General features: G+C 43.0%; 1 protein-coding gene across 1 annotated transcript in view; it reads left to right on the top strand.

Annotated features, from left to right (window-relative positions):
- The first annotated feature begins 2,418 nt into the window (after positions 1-2,418).
- The window catches only part of LAMC1 (laminin subunit gamma 1), a 127,118-nt gene continuing 111,204 nt past the window's right edge, over positions 2,419-18,332 (top strand). The window contains exon 1 of the mRNA XM_042925038.1: positions 2,419-3,139. Coding sequence (XP_042780972.1) covers positions 2,725-3,139 — 415 coding nt within the window. The 5' untranslated portion in view covers positions 2,419-2,724. The remainder of the gene's footprint in view (positions 3,140-18,332) is intronic.

Below are 18,332 nucleotides of genomic sequence, written 5' to 3'. Positions count from 1 at the left end.
CACAAACCATGAGAACCTGAGATCAAGAGTTGGTCGCTTAACCACCCAGGTGCCCCACTTTCACTATTCTTTTAGACCAAGTCTATTTAGTCAACAGTAGAATCTCCAGGTACCTAAAATACTTGTTATCATGAAATAGTTAATTAGCATTTAAATTTTCCAAATTGTTTTAAAAAATTGTTTTAACCTTTGTTTTGTTTGAACTAGGATTCAAACAATGGAGCAAAATGGTTTTGTTGTTGTTGTTGTTTCTTTATCATTAAGCACATGGCCTGGGCCTGGTTACATTTTACCTCTCTTTGAAATAGTTATTTCCTTGAGAGCAATAGAATTTAGAAATTAATTCAAAGTCTCTTCATGTGCTTTACAAATATCAGATGAGGTTCTGGTAATGAAATCATGGGGCAGAAGTAATAGCTTAAAGTTATCCTTGGACATTAGAATCCAAAAGGGAGCCGTGACAAGCAAACACTTATGTTGATTTTGCAACCCTTGGTGTTTCCTTATCTGTTTTGACTTGGTGGAAAACAAAAGGAGACCACCCTTTGGCTTCCCAATATGTAATAGAATATTGAAAATTTCTAATAGCAAATAAATGCATTAATATATTTACCTAAATATATTTACTAAAAATATCTGTAGCTTTATTTACAACATTATCTTTGCCCTATAAGCCTTTGTTTGTTCTTAATAAAAGACTGAGAGATAGTACCACCCTCTCTAGGTATAAATGAGTATGTTTATTTTGCTTCAACTCAAATATGAAAGGATTAAAAGACTGTTATCGACAGCCCCACAACTTTCTTCTCCTAAAGTGGAGATGCCAAAGGATGAGGAGTGAAGAGACTTTTACCCATGTGTGATCTCTGCCCATCTCATCAAATAAATGAACAATATAAGTGATCCACGTAACTGCGAAGCAAGCTCAGCATTTTGACAAGTCCTGTAGACCCCACCCCTGACAACCTGACCATTATCCTTAAAGTTCACCTGGAGCTAACACTGACCCCAATTATAGTAACCTAACATTTACTTATTTCTGATCCGCACTATCCCTCTATTAAAAAGAACTACAGGGTCCAAAACCGGGTATGGGTTTTGTCTGTTTTAGTCGGGTTGGGGTTTTTTTTTCTTTCCTTGGTTTGGGGGGGGGGGGCATATATTTATTATTCTTACTTTACTATTAAGATCTGGAAAAATTTTAAATAATAATAATAATTAAAAAAACCTGTCTCATGGAGCATCCACTACCAGCATCCACTTTGCCTGGGGACTCCAAAGGTTTAAAAACCATCGACCCAGGCCATCCACTTTTACAGCTCCTTTCCTGGTCCTTGCTTGTTGTATCAGCACTGGGTAAGTGCCCAGGTTCTGGGCTGGGACTAAAACTCATGATCTTCTGGCTCAGGTTCTGTGAACTGAGTCATTCTGGCACGGAGAATATTCCGTGACTCAGCAGGCCCGAAAAGGAGGATGTCAGATCCAGATAATTTCGAGTCTTTTAAAGGCAAGATGGGGAACATAAACAACACAGTGGAAGAATTTCACAGTGGGTCTGCGTACCCAGGGGAAAAATGTCATTCCATTCCCAGCCCTTTCACTTCCTTCTCTGCCCCAGTTAAACGGCGGGTTACACTTTAATTTAGAGGCAGGAAATAGCTTCAAAAAATTCATTTTGAGGCTGCGACCAGGCCCTTTATTCTCCGAGGACCGTGTCAATTCCCTGGGCACCCCCGGGGCCTCTCCTTGGAAAGGGTTAGAGGCGGCCCCGCGCAGCAGGGGGCATTCCCGGGGCGGCCGGCGGGGGCCAGGAGCCCGCGGGCAGTTCCCACCGTCAGGTCCCTCGGGGCCCGGCCCCAGAGTGCGGCCGGCTGGACGCAAGGACGGACACCTGGTGGGGCAGAGCACCGCGCTGTCGCGGCCCGGGTTGGCGCGGGGCCCAAAGGCCGATTCCGAGTGACCTCACCGACCCAGCGTCGCCCCTTTAAGACTCCCTCCGTTGCCCCTTCCCCAACCGGAGTCTTCGGGGACACGGAGCCAGGGGACCCCGGCGCCCAACTCCCACAGGGCGCTGGCTCTCCTTGGCCTCCCCTTCCCTCCCGGCATGCACCGCCCCGCCGCCCCCCCCTCCCCCGCTGCCCCCCTCCCGCACTCCCTAGCTCCCCGCCCACCCCTCGCGCCCCTCAAGGCCCCTCCCCCGCGATCGCGCGCCGCGGGCCCGAGCGCGAGATGCCGCCGCCCCCGCCGCCGCCGCCGCCGCCGCGAGTCGCCCGGGCGGACGCTCAGTGCACGGAGCGCGGAGGGCGGGGGAGCAGCTACGGGGGCCGCGGGAGCTGTTGGGAGGAGGCCGGGGCTGGGCTTTCTCCTCCGCCAGACCCCACCCCACCCTGCCGACCCCACCCCCTGCTCCTTCCTCCTCGGGGGCGCGCGCTCGGGCCCGCGCTCGGAAGTCGGGGGTCGGCGCCGAGTGCGGGCAGTGTCCCGGGTGGGTGAGGGAGGCGCGGAGGCGGCGCGCGGGGCAGTGGTCGGCGAGCCGCGCGGTCCTCGCCAGCGGCGCCCACTGGCCCGTCTCTCCGGTACGAGCCGCCGCCACCGCCCGGCGCGCGAGTCCGGCCCCTGGGCCCCGAGGCTCAGCCCGCGGAGCGGCCTCCTGGGGACGCCGCTGGGCGAGAGGAACGCGCCCGCGCCCTTGCGTTCGCCGTGGCCCAGCGCGCGGGCGGCGGGATGAGGGGCAGCGAGCGGGCCGCGCCGGCGCTGCGGCCCCGGGGGCGGCTCTGGCCGGTGTTGGCGGTGCTGGCGGCCGCCGCGGCCGGCTGTGCCCGGGCAGCCATGGACGAGTGCACGGACGAGGGCGGGCGGTCGCAGCGCTGCATGCCCGAGTTCGTCAACGCCGCCTTCAACGTGACCGTGGTGGCCACCAACACGTGCGGGGCTCCGCCCGAGGAGTACTGTGTGCAGACCGGGGTGACCGGGGTCACCAAGTCCTGTCACCTGTGCGACGCCGGGCAGCCCCACCTGCAGCACGGGGCAGCCTTCCTGACCGACTACAACAACCAGGCCGACACCACCTGGTGGCAAAGCCAGACCATGCTGGCCGGGGTGCAGTACCCCAACTCCATCAACCTCACGCTGCACCTGGGTAAGCGGTGACAGCCCTGTTCCTATTACTGCTCGCCGGCAGCGCAGCCGCCCGGTCACCTCCACCCCGTGGCCCAGCCTGCGGGGCTCAGACAGCTGCGGGCTGGCTCTGTGCGTCCCAGCATGGGCCACACATATTCCCTCCTCCAACTTCTAAACTGGATCTAGCACTTAACATTCCGCGAGGGCCAAGATGCTTCGCTGTAGCATCTCTGTTTGCTTTTCTACTCTTTCGAACTTAACCGGATTCTCGCTCGCTTAGTGATTCGCCGTTTGGGCTGTTTTGTCCCTCTTTTTTTTGAAGCGTTAATCAGAAACCCCTATTCTCGCTTTTCTCCCTCCTAGCGGGGCCATCACCGCGCATTCTTGGGTCAGAGATAGGAAGGTCCACCTTAAGCACTTTTATCTTGTTTAAATGCCCCTCTCCCTGGGTTTGAGCGTGATTGCTGTTTGCTCTATTGAATAAGCTGGAAAGGAAAGGGTCTCTAGTGCAGGGAATTTGAGGGAAGCAAATGTCTTTACTACCGGTATGGCCTACGCGTAATTAAAATATAAATTCACTTTTAAGGTTATTGTTCTTCAAAGTTGTTCAGCTTTAATTAAGGACCACAAAGCTGTTTCACTGCTAATCCTGGTACAGAGAAAACAAAAGAAAGTGTGCACTCACTGTAATTTCTGGCCACAGTTTGGTCCCTGGATAAAAAGGCTCTCCTTACTGGATTTCCTTTTACTTTGATTCAAAACAAGAGTAGAAACCTTTTAGAAATCAGGAAAAGGATGTATAGAAAAGTTTATTGCTCAGTAGTGGATAAAGATGGACATGTTTATCCTAAGGTATCAAAATCATTTTTGATCCTAATAAGTTTTTCTTCACTGAAATAGAGAAATAAGCAGAATAATTCATTATTGTGTTTAACAGTAAAATATGTGTGAGAAACTGGCACCTGATTTGCAGAGCTTCAATCCCTATCGCAGTGAAAGAATTGATTTTACTGGCCTCTGGTAGGAGAACATAGGGCCCAAATAGTTCTTTTGGTCATGGTTTTGCATTTTTCTTTCCACTGCTCTCTGGCACATTAAACTTTACATAAGTGGCAAGATTCCAGAGGAAGAATATAACTTACAAAAAGTGCTTTGAAAAGTAGTCAAACTACTGTGTGTGGAGTAAGTTTTAGAAAAGGAGTGTTTAGCACTATTTTATTTCTAGACAAGTTATTAGGAAGATGAACTTTGGGAAAATGAGTTCATAAAGTGAAACTCTGAGGCACCTGTTTTCAGAGATGGAAGAAGCAAACTGTTGCTTCAGTGTTTTAAAGGTATTGGAAATGCGTAGAACCAGCAGCGTCTTGGAACAGGTGCCTCCCCAGGACACAGCAAGAGTCCTAGGATCTTCTAAAACTTTGTGGGGATGCTGACTCTTTAGACAGCTATATTCTCTTATGTACTGTATATTTTTAAGCAAATGTAACTTGACCAAAATTATTTTTATTATTTTTAAGTTTATTTATTTATTTTGAGGGGGGGAGGAGGGGCACAGAGAGGGAGAGAAAGAATCCCAAGTAGGCTCCATGCCATCAGCACGGAGCCTGATGCGAGGCTCATACCCCAGAACCATGAGATCATGACCTGAGCCAAAAGCAACAGCCGGACACTTAACTGACTGACTGAGCTCCCCAGGTGCCCCTGTATCCAATTATTTTTGTTGAAATTTTAACTTATTAAAATTTCTTTGTTGTATTTTGAATGCCTACAAAGTCTTATTTAACTATTTTTAAATAGTAAAATTTCAAAGCAAAAGCATTTGCTTGATGTTTCAAAGTGCCTGAGATTCAATAGAAAATTTCTGAATAAGAATCTGTTATGTAGGTTAAAGTTGGGCTGTCAGTCTTGGCCTTCTGAGTTTTCTGCTGTGGGTACTATGTAGCACAAGGTTATTTCAGGTGATTGCAGAGGTGGGTAAATTACCCAAAGATTACTTCTTTGTTACAAAGGTAACTGGTGGGTAAGACGGTAACAGTAGGTTGTTACTGTTGGGGAGCAGATATATTAATTTTGAGTCATGGTGATTTAAAGGTCAAAAGAAATCTTAGAGGTCACCTAGTTAGGACTCTTACAGGACTTTGTACTCTAAAAATGTTTTATGCTTGGACTTGTTTTTGCCGAAAAAGTCTTCAGCTTTTGGTAATAATTCGTGGTAAGTGAAGTTCATAAAACCAAGGGTTCAAATAAAGTTATTTAAAATAGTTTCCATATGAATAGTGCAATTAACTGTAAAAACATTTACTTGAAACTTTTTAGGTAGACAATTTCTAAAAATTTGAGTAGAACTTATTGTACTTTTTCTTGGATCAGAAATGATGTCCTGGAGGAAATTGTGTGTGATGGAAAAGGTGGAAAAGAAGGGAGACTTGTGTAGTGGGGTTGATGTCTCAATCTCTCTCTCTCTCTCTTTCTCTCTCTTTCTCTCTCTTTCTCTCTCTTTCTCTCTCTTTCTCCTCCCTGCCCCCCAGCCCGTCTCCTTTTCCCTGCTCCTTTTTTAATGACAGGGATATATGTACACATGCAGGTTATGATCTATAATTTATAGAAAGGGCTTTATGTATCATTGTGTGTTTTCATGGTCAGCATATTCAGTCCCTAACTTTAGTTACTCCATGGGCTCTAGCTAGCTGTTTCCCATGAATTCAAGTACCATGACTGTTTGTGCATCTATTAAATCTCCCATCCAGTTCAAATTTCACATACCCTTAAGCAAGTGATGCATATTGTGCTTTGCCCTTACAGATCCTGTGAAACTTGAAGTGAGCAGGGTGAAAGATGCAGGGCTAGCCAGCACTTTGCTCTCTTCCTTTTTGATGTTGAACTTAAACACAGTAAACTTTAAAATGAGCAGAGTCAGATTGCACTTAAGTCGTTATAAGAAACATACATGTTTTGGCATTAATCATAAGTCATTTTTTTTTCTTGTAAAAATAAAACATGACACGGTGAATTGAAATAGTTAAAGATAATGACTAGTGAGTCTCTTCCTCTTCAACTGCTAAGTTGTAGGAGACCACCAGTCAGTTTCTCATGTAGCCTTCCAGAAACTTTTCATGCATACACACGTATCTATAAAATTATATGTTATCCTTTTAACTGCTACCATTGTGTGTGTGTGTGTGTGTGGTGGGGGGGTAAGGCATATTCTAACTGATAGCAAGGACCAATTAGATCATTGTACCATTATCAACACTAGTACAAAAGCCAGGAAAATCAGTGTTGATTCTGAAAGCAGCCATGTCTTAAGCACCATATACAGTAATCCAGGGTGCAAAGTATCCTCAGATATAATCACATAAAGTTGCTGTGGGAACAAGAATTGCATTTTTTGCCTGTTGTGGAGAGAAAGCTCAGCCAGGCACCCTTTTCTAAAAAGAATTCTTATTTTGCATTCAACTTCTGGATCTTCTTTCCTAACTTTCTATATGGATTATTTGACTGCTACTCAAAAGTTTGGCTTTGTGTTTTATAAGTTATAATAAGTTTTATTAGTATCAGTGGGATAGTCGATAGTAAGATTGTAGCTAAGGATTTGCCTTATATTAAACAGCCTTTTTAATTAACTTGATAGTCATTGCAGATGGAAACTTGGCAGGCTGGGTCTTAATTTCGGAGGAAGGTAGCTTTCCCCCTTTCTGAAAACAATTAGATTAAGGAAGAGAGTGCCTATAAACCAACTCAATCAAAGTTTATGGAACTCCTAAAATTTACACCAAGACCAGATTTGTTTCCAACCTCCTCTAAGCTTTAGGACCAAACAGTGATTAAATGATACTTTTTAGCTAATATTTAGCTAAATATCCTTTTTGTGTGTCTATGTCAGAATAATTGATAATATAAGGATATTACATTTTATTCTGTTTCATTCTTTCAGTGTACATTTAAAATTAAACAGCTGTTTTTGTTTTTGTTTTTTTTCCCCCCAGGACAGTCTTTGCCAGGTAGGTTCTAACTGTGTCAGGGAATAGTTCACTCTGGTGACTTCACTGTGGTATTTGCGTACCCTGAGGGGACACTATTTTAGTTTGTCTCACAAAGGCCTGATTTACATTTTGCAGGTTTCAACTTGAGAAGTTAGGGAGCTCTTCTTTAATGGCCAGTGGTTGTTGAACACGGTTTTATAAAGTTGCTGTTGGCTCTTTTCCTTTTCTACAATTCACTGCTTTTTCTGTGTATAATCTTCTCCAGGTTTCTAAAGCATTCAGAGAAACAATTTACACTTTAGGAGAGAAGTTGGAACTATAAGCACCCCCCCCCCCCCCCCCCATTATTTTGTCATTGGTCACATTTGTGGGAGGATTGGTTTGACTATTTCAATTCTAAATCCTTTTAGGAAGTTGGATATGCCTTCTGCTATGTGGCCCCCCCCCCCCCCCCCCCCCCCCCCCCCCCCCCCCCCCCCCCCCCCCCCCCCCCCCCCGCCGTGCATATGTTCTCATGTTACTGCCAAATAGTCTGCAAACATTTTTTAAATACCTACTAAATACATAGCATAGTACCTGATAGAAAAGGTGTATAAGATTGAAGGTCCCATTTTTCAGAAGTTTACACTATTAGATGGAATTTTTGCATTCTGTTGTAATGACAATAGTAAGTTAAGAGTGCCTTTATAATAGTTTACAGTTTATGAAACCTCCAGTTTATTTTATCATTGATTAGATTTCCACAACTCAGTGAGGGCAAAGATGAGGATTCTGAGGTTATGATTTGCCAAAAGTCATGGTGGAGGGGTAGGTTTTTGACTCTTTAGTCTAATGCACTAGGCCCTGTAGTTCTTAGCTTCTCTAACAGATCTCTCCAAAGAAGGACTGCTTTATTCCAGGCCAGCTTTAAAATACAAGTTCATGTACACAGTGATTCAGAAATACCAGACTCCTTTGGTTTTCCTCCTTTTCACTCTATTCTTTTTCACTTATATTTTTGGATTCTCCCCCCACCCCCCCCCCCCCCACCCCCCGCCTTTTTTTTCCCCATGCGACTCACTCTCCTTGAATGAATTCCTCTTAATCTCAAGGCTTTCTTTACTGTTTGCAAATATCAATTCTAAACTTGTATCTCTAGCCCAGCTCTTTCTCCAGTCCTGAAGACTTGTTGGACATGATCAGTTTGGGATGTCCAGAGACCGTGTTCAAAACTACATTCATTCCTCATTGTGTTACCCAACTCAAAGTTGGATCTCAGTGAACACACTACTGTTTAACCCTGAGGCTCTTGACCCAGTCTTTTGCCAAGTCTCCCATAAAAGATAACCAGGCTTGATAGGCTTTCATCAGTAAAATTACTTTGTTTGAAGAGCAGATAGGATCCACTGCTGGAGGCAGGTCAGTTCTGGGCAACTATAACCCCACCCCTTTCTTTCCCACCCATCCTTACTACAATCTGTCCAAGATTGTGCTCTTACCTCCTATATCCAGCCACTGTGTCTCTTGACTCCTCACCTTTATCTCTACCTTATTGTAGCTTTCCATTGAATTTCACCTGGATTACTCCAGTAGCTTTCTAACTAATTGGTGGTCTGTCTGTCCATTTTGCCTCTTCTATTCAGACAGCCACACTTTGGACTGAGTGATGGTTCTGAAATGCAAATCTGATGATGTCATTTCCCAGCTAAAATTCTTCAGTGGTTCCTCAAACCTTTAGGAGAAAGTCCGGACTCCTTGGCATAGCGTACAAGATACTTTAGGATCTGGGCTGTTTTTTTTAACCTCTAGGCTTATGTTTTGTCATTTACATACTTTGGTTTGGAACTCATCTGCTAGGTATCACCACCTACAGGAATTCTTCCCCAGTTTCTCTGTCTTTTTACCCTTTCCCTCCTTCTCTCAGGCATGGATTAGGTGTGGTGCTCACACCACCCTGCAGGTATCTACTGTAGCACTTATCACGTAGTATTATATGTTTCTTGATTTGCCTGTTACCACTTCTTGACCATGAAGTCTTTGAAGGCAGGGTCAGGGACTTAGTCTTTTAATTCATTTCAGTGTGACTAACATTAGTTAATTGCTTGTCATTCCTCAGTACCATACAAATTCCTGGATGTACAGTGATTCATAGGACATTGCCCCGACCTCATGGAACTTGTAGCTCGGATGTGGAGACCTGTATCTGTAGACTGGGATGTTGGCAAATTATAGCATTCTGGCCAAATCCAGCCCAGGGTTGCCTCCTGTCTTTGTAGGTACCAGGCAAATGTTTTTACATTTTTTCATTCAAAAATCAAAAGAAGAATGAAATTTTGTGACATGTGAAAATCATGAAATTCAAATTTTGGTATCTATAAAGTTCTGTTGGAACACAGTGAATTTCATTTCTTTTTAAATGTTTTATTTATTTTTGAGAGAGTGCATGTTGGGGAGGGGTAGAGAGAGGGGGGACAGAGGATCCAAAACAGGCTCTGCTCTGAGAGCGGTGAGCCTGATGTGAGGCTCAAACATCAAGATCATGACCTGAGCTGAAGTCGGACACTCAACTGATTGAGCCATCCAGGTCCCCCAGTGAATTCATTTATTAAGCTATTGTCTATGCCTGCTTTTATGCTGTAAAGGCAGAGTTGAGTAATTGCATCAGATACTGTATGTCTAGTCCCTCAAAATCTAAAATATTTCCTCTGTGGGCCTCTACAGCACACATTTTGTGACTTCTGCCCTAGATCTATGCATTCTGTGTTTAATAATAAGTTCTAAGCAAAAAGGTGCATGCACAGAGAGCATTCACTTACCATTTTGATGGAGGCTGGAATTTCTGTATCTCCAGTGCTTAGCAACATGTCTGGTGTAGTGTTCTGTAAATGTATGTAAGTTAGTGAATAAATGAATGTCTGAATTATAAGAAGTCCCAAAACACTGTACATTAATTTAAATTCTTCTCAGCAATATGTTGGAGTTTGTGTGTATTTTTATTAGGGTCATCTATTTTCTTGAGATGTATGCCACTATAATAGCTAATATTAAATATGGTACATGGTTCTTTTATTTCTATAGCTTTACAAGATGCACAAAGTTAGGTGTGGAACTAACAAGGAGTTGAAAGATCTAGGATTGTCTTGTTTTCAGTAAAAATTAGACTTTTATATGATTTGAAATCATCTAGATAAATAGGTGTATACTCATATGAATATGCTATCTTTTCAGATTTGAATCTTACATGTGAATATGTATTTCTGAAATTTTAACATTAATATTGTGTTTTCTTTAGAAATGGGCCTACACATTTTACTTTAAAACATGTACTCACATGTCTATTGTTAAGATACCTTAAAGGGTTGGGGCGCCTGGGTGGCTCAGTCGGTTAAGCGTCCGACTTCGGCTCAGGTCATGATCTCGTCCATGAGTTTGAGCCCCGCATTGGGCTCTGTGCTGACAGCTCGGAGCCTGGAGCCTGTTTCAGATTCTGTGTCTCCCTCTCTCTGACCCTCCCCCATTCATGCTCTGTCTCTCTCTGTCTCAAAAATAAACGTTAAAAAAAAAGATATCTTAAAGGGCAGTTGTGGGGAAAAGTTACAATGAAATATCTTGTTTACTTGTTGTGTATGGCATCATTTTTAGTTTCTCTAATTCATTGGGGTACAGTTGGAGGACAGACATCCTGAAATGCCTGCAGGAAAGTGAAGAACCACGTTATAGTCGTTGGGCAGATGAACATGATCACTTGTCTGGAGTTAACAGGCGCAGACCCAGCAGATGCTTCTCTACTGGCTCCTGGTCTCCAGCTGTACTTAATTGACAGCTCTGCCGCTGTTCTGTTTGAGTTTCAGAGAAAAGTGTCAGAGCTTAGAGCAGAGCTGTCTGTTTTTGCTGTTCAAAATTCCCGAGAAGATTTTTAGATTAAGGACTTTCTTCCCCTTGCTGCTCTCATGATTCTCTCCTTGCCTGAGTATTTTGTGAAATTGACTCTGATATGACTTGTTGATGGTCGGTTTTTGTTGAATCTAATGGGGATCCTCTGTGCCCTGGATTTTGATGTCTGTGTCTTTCCCAGGTTAGGAAAGTTTTCCGCTATGATTTGCTCACATAACCCTTCCACCCCTTTTTCTCTCCCTTCCTTTTCTGGGACCTCTACGATTCTGATGTTGTTCCTTTTTAATGAGTCACTGATTTCTCTAATTCTTTTTTTTAAATTTTTTTTTTAACGTTTATTTATTTTTGAGACAGAGACAGAGCATGAACGGGGGAGGGGCAGAGAGAGAGGGAGACACAGAATCTGAAACAGGCTCCAGGGCAGAGAGAGAGGGAGACACAGAATCTGAAACAGGCTCCAGGCTCTGAGCTGTCAGCACAGAGCCCGACTCGGGGCTCGAACTCACGGACCGTGAGATCATGACCTGAGCCGAAGTCGGACGCTTAACCGACCGAGCCACCCAGGCGCCCCTGATTTCTCTAATTGTTAAATCGTGCTCTTTTGCCTTAGTCTCCCTCTTTTTTTTTTTTTTTGCTTCATTATTCTCCATAAGTTTGTCCCCTGTATCGCTGATTCTGTTTTGCCTCATCCATCCTTGCCGCCACAGCATCCATCCGTGACTGCAGCTCAGTTATAGCATTTTTTATTTCGTCCTGACTAGTTTTTACTTCTTTTATCTCCTCAGAAAGGGAGTCTAATCTATTTTCGACTCCAGCTAGTATTCTTATTATCATGATTCTAAATTCTGGTTCAGACATCTTGCTTGTATCTGTGTTGGTTAAATTCCTGGCTATCATTTCTTCCTGCTCTTTCTTTTGGGGTGAATTCCTGTTGAATTCTGTGGTTGTGAAGATTGTTGTGTTAATCCTCAGATCAGTTTTCTAGGTGTGCAGGATGGTTTAGTGTTGGTCTGGCTGTATTTCCTGGACACAAGACACACACAAAACTTCCATGCTGTTCTGCCATCTTGGCTTCCTTCCCCCACCCCTCCCCAGAAGATTTTTAAAGCTAAGGGATTAATCTGTCCCTTCTCTTAAATTGTCGGTTTCGAAGGGTAAAGTTCCAGGATGACTGTGTGCTGGTTCTATCACCGTGCCTAAGCTGCTTGTTCTTAGGTTTGTAAGAGGGCCTTGCTAGGGTCTGCAAGCATCTCCTTTCTTGTAAAATGATAAAGTTAGATGTTTGTACATTAGGTGTTGCGCAATAAAATGGATAGCTTACTAAAAGGGGTTACCAGAAAACTCATTTATAGAAATGTCTCTGGGGTTTTAGAGTATTGTGCCAGACTTTGGAGACACTAATTAAGTACATCTGCTTTTCTTTCCATGGGCTCTTCCAGGGGGCCATCCTAAAATAACCAGGCCCAGTCAGCCTGGTGCCCTATGAAGCTACATATTCATGAATTAAAATAAAGCAGACTTATCTCTTTCTTAGACAATGGGGCTCTCAGATCTCTTGTGGGAGGAGAACCTTGTGGCAAGGCTGGGAGATGAATTAGGGGATTTCCATGATTTCTTCTAAAACTTTAGGAGTTCTATTCCCTGGGCTCCCTTCTTTTACTCTGTTCCCAACTGTGTGGCTGCTTCCTGTTACACTGAAGGAAACATTGAATTTTTGTTAATACCGCCTTCTTTGGATTTTTGTTAATCTTTTTGTTTTAAAAGTTCTTGGAAATATTAATCCAGAATCAGTCTCCTTCACATTAAAAAAAAAAAAAATTCTTGAAATAGAGTATACAAATGGTCTCATATAGAGTTCGAGATTCCATAAATTTTGTTTCGGGATAATAAACCACAGAGTGTGTGGAGGTTTCTGTTAACCAAAGTGATTGTGCACGACAGTGACCACAGGGGAGCATGTCCGTGTTTTCAGGGATGTGGTTAATGACCAGTCCTTTTCCTCCTTTATAGTTCTGACTTTATGTTCTGTATCTTGCATTGGGTGGAGGTTACATAGGTGTAGAATACATATGTGCAAATCCAGAGCCGTGCATTTGATATTTGTGCACTTAATTGTGTGAAATTATCCCTCAGACTAAAAAAAAGTTAAACTTTCCAGTCAGTTGTACAAAATAAAATACAGATGGTTTTGTTTGTTTCTGATATGATTTTGGCTTCAAATAGTAGAGCACAGAATCTGAGGCTTAATCATCTAAGATCTGTTTCTCTTACTGTCTTTCTGTTCTCTACCAGCGGTTGTTGGCCTTGGTAGGTGTTAACAGATACTTGTTGGGTGAGTGGACAGATGGTTTTAATTGAGGTGGCTGCAGAATGCTTTCCGGAAAGCATTCAGGTGAGCTTCATGGAAGGTCTCAGGAAGTGGAGTGTGGGGAAGGGTGCAGGAAGAGCAGCCGTCTTTGCTCCTCTCACATACCTTTAAGCAGGTAGTGGTTTTGGGTGATGCTTTTGTGGCTTGAAGTGGTAAAATCAGAAGTTTGTGGCTTTTGCTTGCAGGCTTAGAGACTCCTCTAAGAATGTCTGCATGGCTTGTGCTTCGGTTACAATGTCTGTTTTTTATATAACTTACTATTTAATTTCTGTGGGGGAAATCTAAATGTTCCATAAATTACTTACAACGAAATGTGAAGACCCCATCTTCTTTCCTTTGACATGTTCTGAGTAGTGCCTTCCTCTCATTGAGCCTTTTATTTTATTTTTTTTTTTAAGTTTATTTATTTATTTGAGAGAGAGAATCCCAAGCAGACTCCGCACTGTCAGTGCAGAGCCTGATGTGGGGCTCAAACTCACAAGCCGCGAAATTATGACCTGAGCCCAAGTCGGACCCTTAACTGACTGAGCCAACCTGCCGCCCCCTCTCACTGAGTCTTTTAGAATAAGTCCGAAGCTTGAATTGTGTGGCTTTTTTAGAGATTTATGAAGTTTTGTGAAGTATTTCCAACTAAGTGAAAAGAGCTAGCTACTCAAATTAGGATGAACTTATTAGATTGTAATTCTAATTAGAGGACAAAGGTCCACAGTAAATAAGGTGACCCCGGTGAGAAAATTCTTCATTTATGGCTGTTGTAATATGGGATGTGTGGGTAACAATAGATGTTGACACATGTTATCTTCAGGTAATTTGTAATGTGTTTGAGGAGAGGAGACAAAGACATTCACGCCCAGGAAATCAGTGGGGGAATATAAGCATAGTAAATAATTCAGTTGAAACTTTTTAACATGAAGGAATACTTGCAGAGCACTTTGAAGAGTGTAGATTGAAGTTAGCAGGGAAGAGCTTCTTGGGTCTTGGAGAAAAGTAGTGGATGGGAATTGGAGGGCTTTCCAGGAAGGGTGAGTTGTTTAAATAAAGATCTAAAAGTAAGCAGATAATGGTGAAGGAATTATGTGCTTTTCATGGAGTAGTGGAGACATGTATGATGGGTTTTGAGGAGAGAAGGATCCTGAAAACTGGGTGACAAAAGAAAGCAAGTTACCTTTCATTGAGTGCTCCCTCATACCTTTTTGAATACTCAAAATAATTGAGAAGTGTTGTTATTACCCTCTATGGAATAATCACATAAGATGACTAGTGACTTCTCTGAGGTCACTAGTGACATGCTGAGTTTAGGTTGGGATCTAGACTTGTGGTGGATAGGTTATGCTCTTACTGTTCTACCATGTTAGACCCGATGAGTGATAGAGAACTAAAGACAGACCTTTAACTGGGAGTGAAATGAGAGTATACCAAACCAAAGGTTTCCCTGAGAGGCCTCTGCTTGAGGAGTTGTTTGTTTGGGTGGCTACTTTTATTTTGTATTTATTTATCCTAAACGTTTGTTTATTTTTGAGAAGGAGAGAGCACGAGTGGGGAAGGGGCATGGGGGGGGGGGGGACAGAGGATCCAAAGCAGGCTCTGCACTGATAGCAGTGAGCCTGACATGGGGCTCAAACTCATGAACTGTGAGATCATGACCGGAGCCGAAGTTGACGCTCAACCGACAGCCACCCAGGTGCCCCTGGATGGCTGCTTTTAAAAAGGGCTTTGCACTTGTTTGTAAAGAACAGGGCATTATTGGCAATGGAAGAATTTTAGGTTTGGGGTACTTACACTAGCTTTATAATTTAGCTGTTAATGCTTCTAGGAATTTCTAAGGAATTTATTGAATTTCGGAATGAGATCCTGGGTTTTGTCAGTGTGTACTGATAGGAAAAGTGTACCACATACTCCATTTCTTGAAGGGTGGTCGGGGGAGTGCCACCTTATCTCCTGTCTGCCTTATCCACGACTCTTCTGGTTGTTGAGAACTGCCGAGTTTAGTTCGGTTGCTTACTTTATCTGACATCCTTCAAGATAAGACTGCTAGGTCCATCTCCGGGTTCGATTTCATTTCCATTCTGCTGCAAGCACATTCTAACTCTTACATGGTAGCTTTTTTGTTGTTCAAGTTTGATAACTAAATAGGTATAACTAATCTTTTACTGGTTGATTGATATGTGACTAGTATGATCCTAGGAGATTTCTCTGCCAGTGTTTTCATCATTCAGGCTTAGAAAGTGATGCCCTTCACCTTGATTTTTTGTATGTGGAAATTTGTAAATCTGTAACTGTCTATTGAATCCATCTATCTTATCTGTGTATCTATCCTTTATGCAATTTATATCTCCTTAGTTTCTCCAGAGCATGCTGAGCTAAGGTTCAATCAGGGGATTCTTAGAAACCCTAATTAATTAATTAAATAAAACTGAAGAGGAGGTCATAGTTCCCACTTAGATTTTGTACTTTGTGCCTCTCTCCCACTACATACTATCTCCACTTCTTGAACTTAAGATTCTAGGATTGGTTTTTCTTCACAGATGTGAATTGGCTGATTGCATTTTAGTATTACTGAATCATAGTCTTACCCTTTCTGCTTTTTTACTGACTTGCTCAGTACACACTGTATTTCTGTGATACATGTGGTTACATCATCATATCCTAGTGATTAATGATTTTTAAAGGTGCATGCCCCTTTCTTATGGGAGGTTGGATGGGAGGGCACCCATTGCTACATTTGAGGGCTGAGTGTTGGGCTTAAAATGCACCCACGCCCCTTTTTGCCGGTTGGCAAAATATAGAAGCATAAGTATTTTCTCAAAGCTTTTCCATCCCTTTTCTTCAAAGAGAATGAAAGGATCCTATTCCCAAGAGAAGAACTTCACAGTTTTTGAAGAGGGGGTAGTGATATCTTGATGAAAATGAATTGAACCACTTTTATTGGGCTTTCTATTCATTAGCAGAATTAGGAAGTGATGTTTCCGTGTTCTGGCAGCACAAATACTGATTAGAGGGAAGAGTGGTCTGTGCAGATGTTCTCAAGATCTGAGATCGTCTTATTATCAAAAACTGTTAAGGAATAAAGGGTAATTTGGCAATGTAAGATGACTGGATCTAGATCTGGATTTTTATGCTAGGGTGTAATTGCCTTGGTTTAGCAGTTTATCTGTCCACCTGTACGTCAATGCCGTGGCCCCTCCCCCAGTTGCTCCTGCTTGTGATGGACCTTATTCTCATAGGACTGCTGACCTCTGTTGTTTTGGTGTCACTGAGTTTTTAGATTGTTGTTTTTTTAATGCCATATCTGGACCTGGTAAAGATGAGTATCCTGAAAGGGCGTTGGTGGGGGGAGTGAGCTGGAGGAAGTGGAGGGGTGGGGAGTTGGAAACCAAAAGAGCAATTGTGTAGTTTAATTGCTTTGGTCATATGATTGCCTTTCATGGGAAAAGGGACATGTTCTGCACGGTTGAGTGTCTAGGATTAACTTTTAGAGTGTCTCTGTACATAGTTTTGAATTTTTAGTGAATATTTTAGATAAAGTCTGTTGAAGACCAAATTCGTAGATCTCTACTGCAGATTTTGAAAGTTTCTGGGAACATCTGTAATACAGCTGTAATAAAATGTGTTTACTTTATCAGGATTGCTTTAGAGGCTCAAGCTGGTTTGTTTACTGCTGTTTTCAGCATTTTTGCCACATGCCAAGAAATAAGTTAGCATCAACTCCTGGAGGAATTTGGGGTCATTCAATTTTATGACCATTCTAATAAAGTTTTGGTTTTAAACTTATGTCCACTTTAAAGCTCTTATATCCTGGCACAAGATCTGGATGGTGCATTCAGAGTACCAAAAGATGGACCGAGTCTGGAAATTGACATACTTTCCAGATGTTTAGAGAATGTAGTCATGTTTTCTGTGTTGCTTTTTTTTTTTTTTTTAATGTTTGTTTATTTTTGAGAGAGCATGAGAGCAGGGTAGGGACAGAGACAGAGGGAGACCGAGGATCTGAAGTGGGCTCCACGCTGACAGCAGAGAGCCTGATGTGGGACTTGAACTCACAAAATGTGAGATCATGACCTGAGCCAAAATCGGATGCTCAACTGACTGAGCCACATAGGCTCTCCCTCTGTGCTGCTTTTTGTGTTTTCCTATGTGTACCTGTATCTGTGCTTTCCTGTGTTTTTATAGGAAAGCCCCTTGGGGAAGGGGGAATCTGCTCATTGGTTTGAGAATAAAATAGGTATTAATTTTTTTTTCATGAAATATTTTGAGTTGGTATTGCCATTTCTGTGAGAGAAAGGAAAGGCAACTTTGTTCCCATGAGGGAGATTGTTGGGAAGGGTGGTGGTGGGGTGAGACTCTGGAAGTAGTAACTGAAAGCAGACTTATTCACATCTCTAGTGATTTTAAATTATGAAACGGGTCACTAATGTTCTGAATCAGCAGCCTTTTAACCATGCCTGACTAAATAGACCTTGTTTTTGAAATTCACAGCAGTGCCTAGATCCCTGCTGTCTTTTTGTCCATCCTGCTAACACACAGCTGTTTTTGTTCATACATCATTTTGTGTTCAACTGCCTGGTTACTTCCTCAGGTCCCTTTTATGGTGAATAATGAACACATGGGAGTTTGAACACCCAAGTGTGTGGTTATTCAAACAGGAAGTCTCAAGGAAGCACAGTAACCTTGTCAGAGGAACAAAAGATGGAACTGGAAAGGCTATTGATGATTCCAGGCTTAAAACATCTGCCAGGAAACATCTGACAGTTTCTAAGATACACACTGCACCCTCCAAATGGGATGGTTTATTTGGAACTTGTTCCATTTGTTTTAAATGCTTGGAGTGTTAAGCCCTAATCTAGAAATGGAGGTGAAAAAAGAAGTAACACGGCGTTGGCATTAAAGACAGGAAGGTGGCTCTGCCTGTGGGGATGACCGAGGGTCCTTGGGAAGAAGGCGCAACAACGCATCTTTACCGGAAGGAGCAATGGGCTGCACCCAGAAAC

This window comes from Panthera leo, chromosome F3 (genome assembly GCF_018350215.1).
Source record: "Panthera leo isolate Ple1 chromosome F3, P.leo_Ple1_pat1.1, whole genome shotgun sequence".
Classification (NCBI taxonomy): Eukaryota; Metazoa; Chordata; class Mammalia; order Carnivora; family Felidae; genus Panthera; species Panthera leo.
Note: the sequence above shows the minus strand (reverse complement) of the source record. Positions and strands in the feature narration are given on the sequence as shown.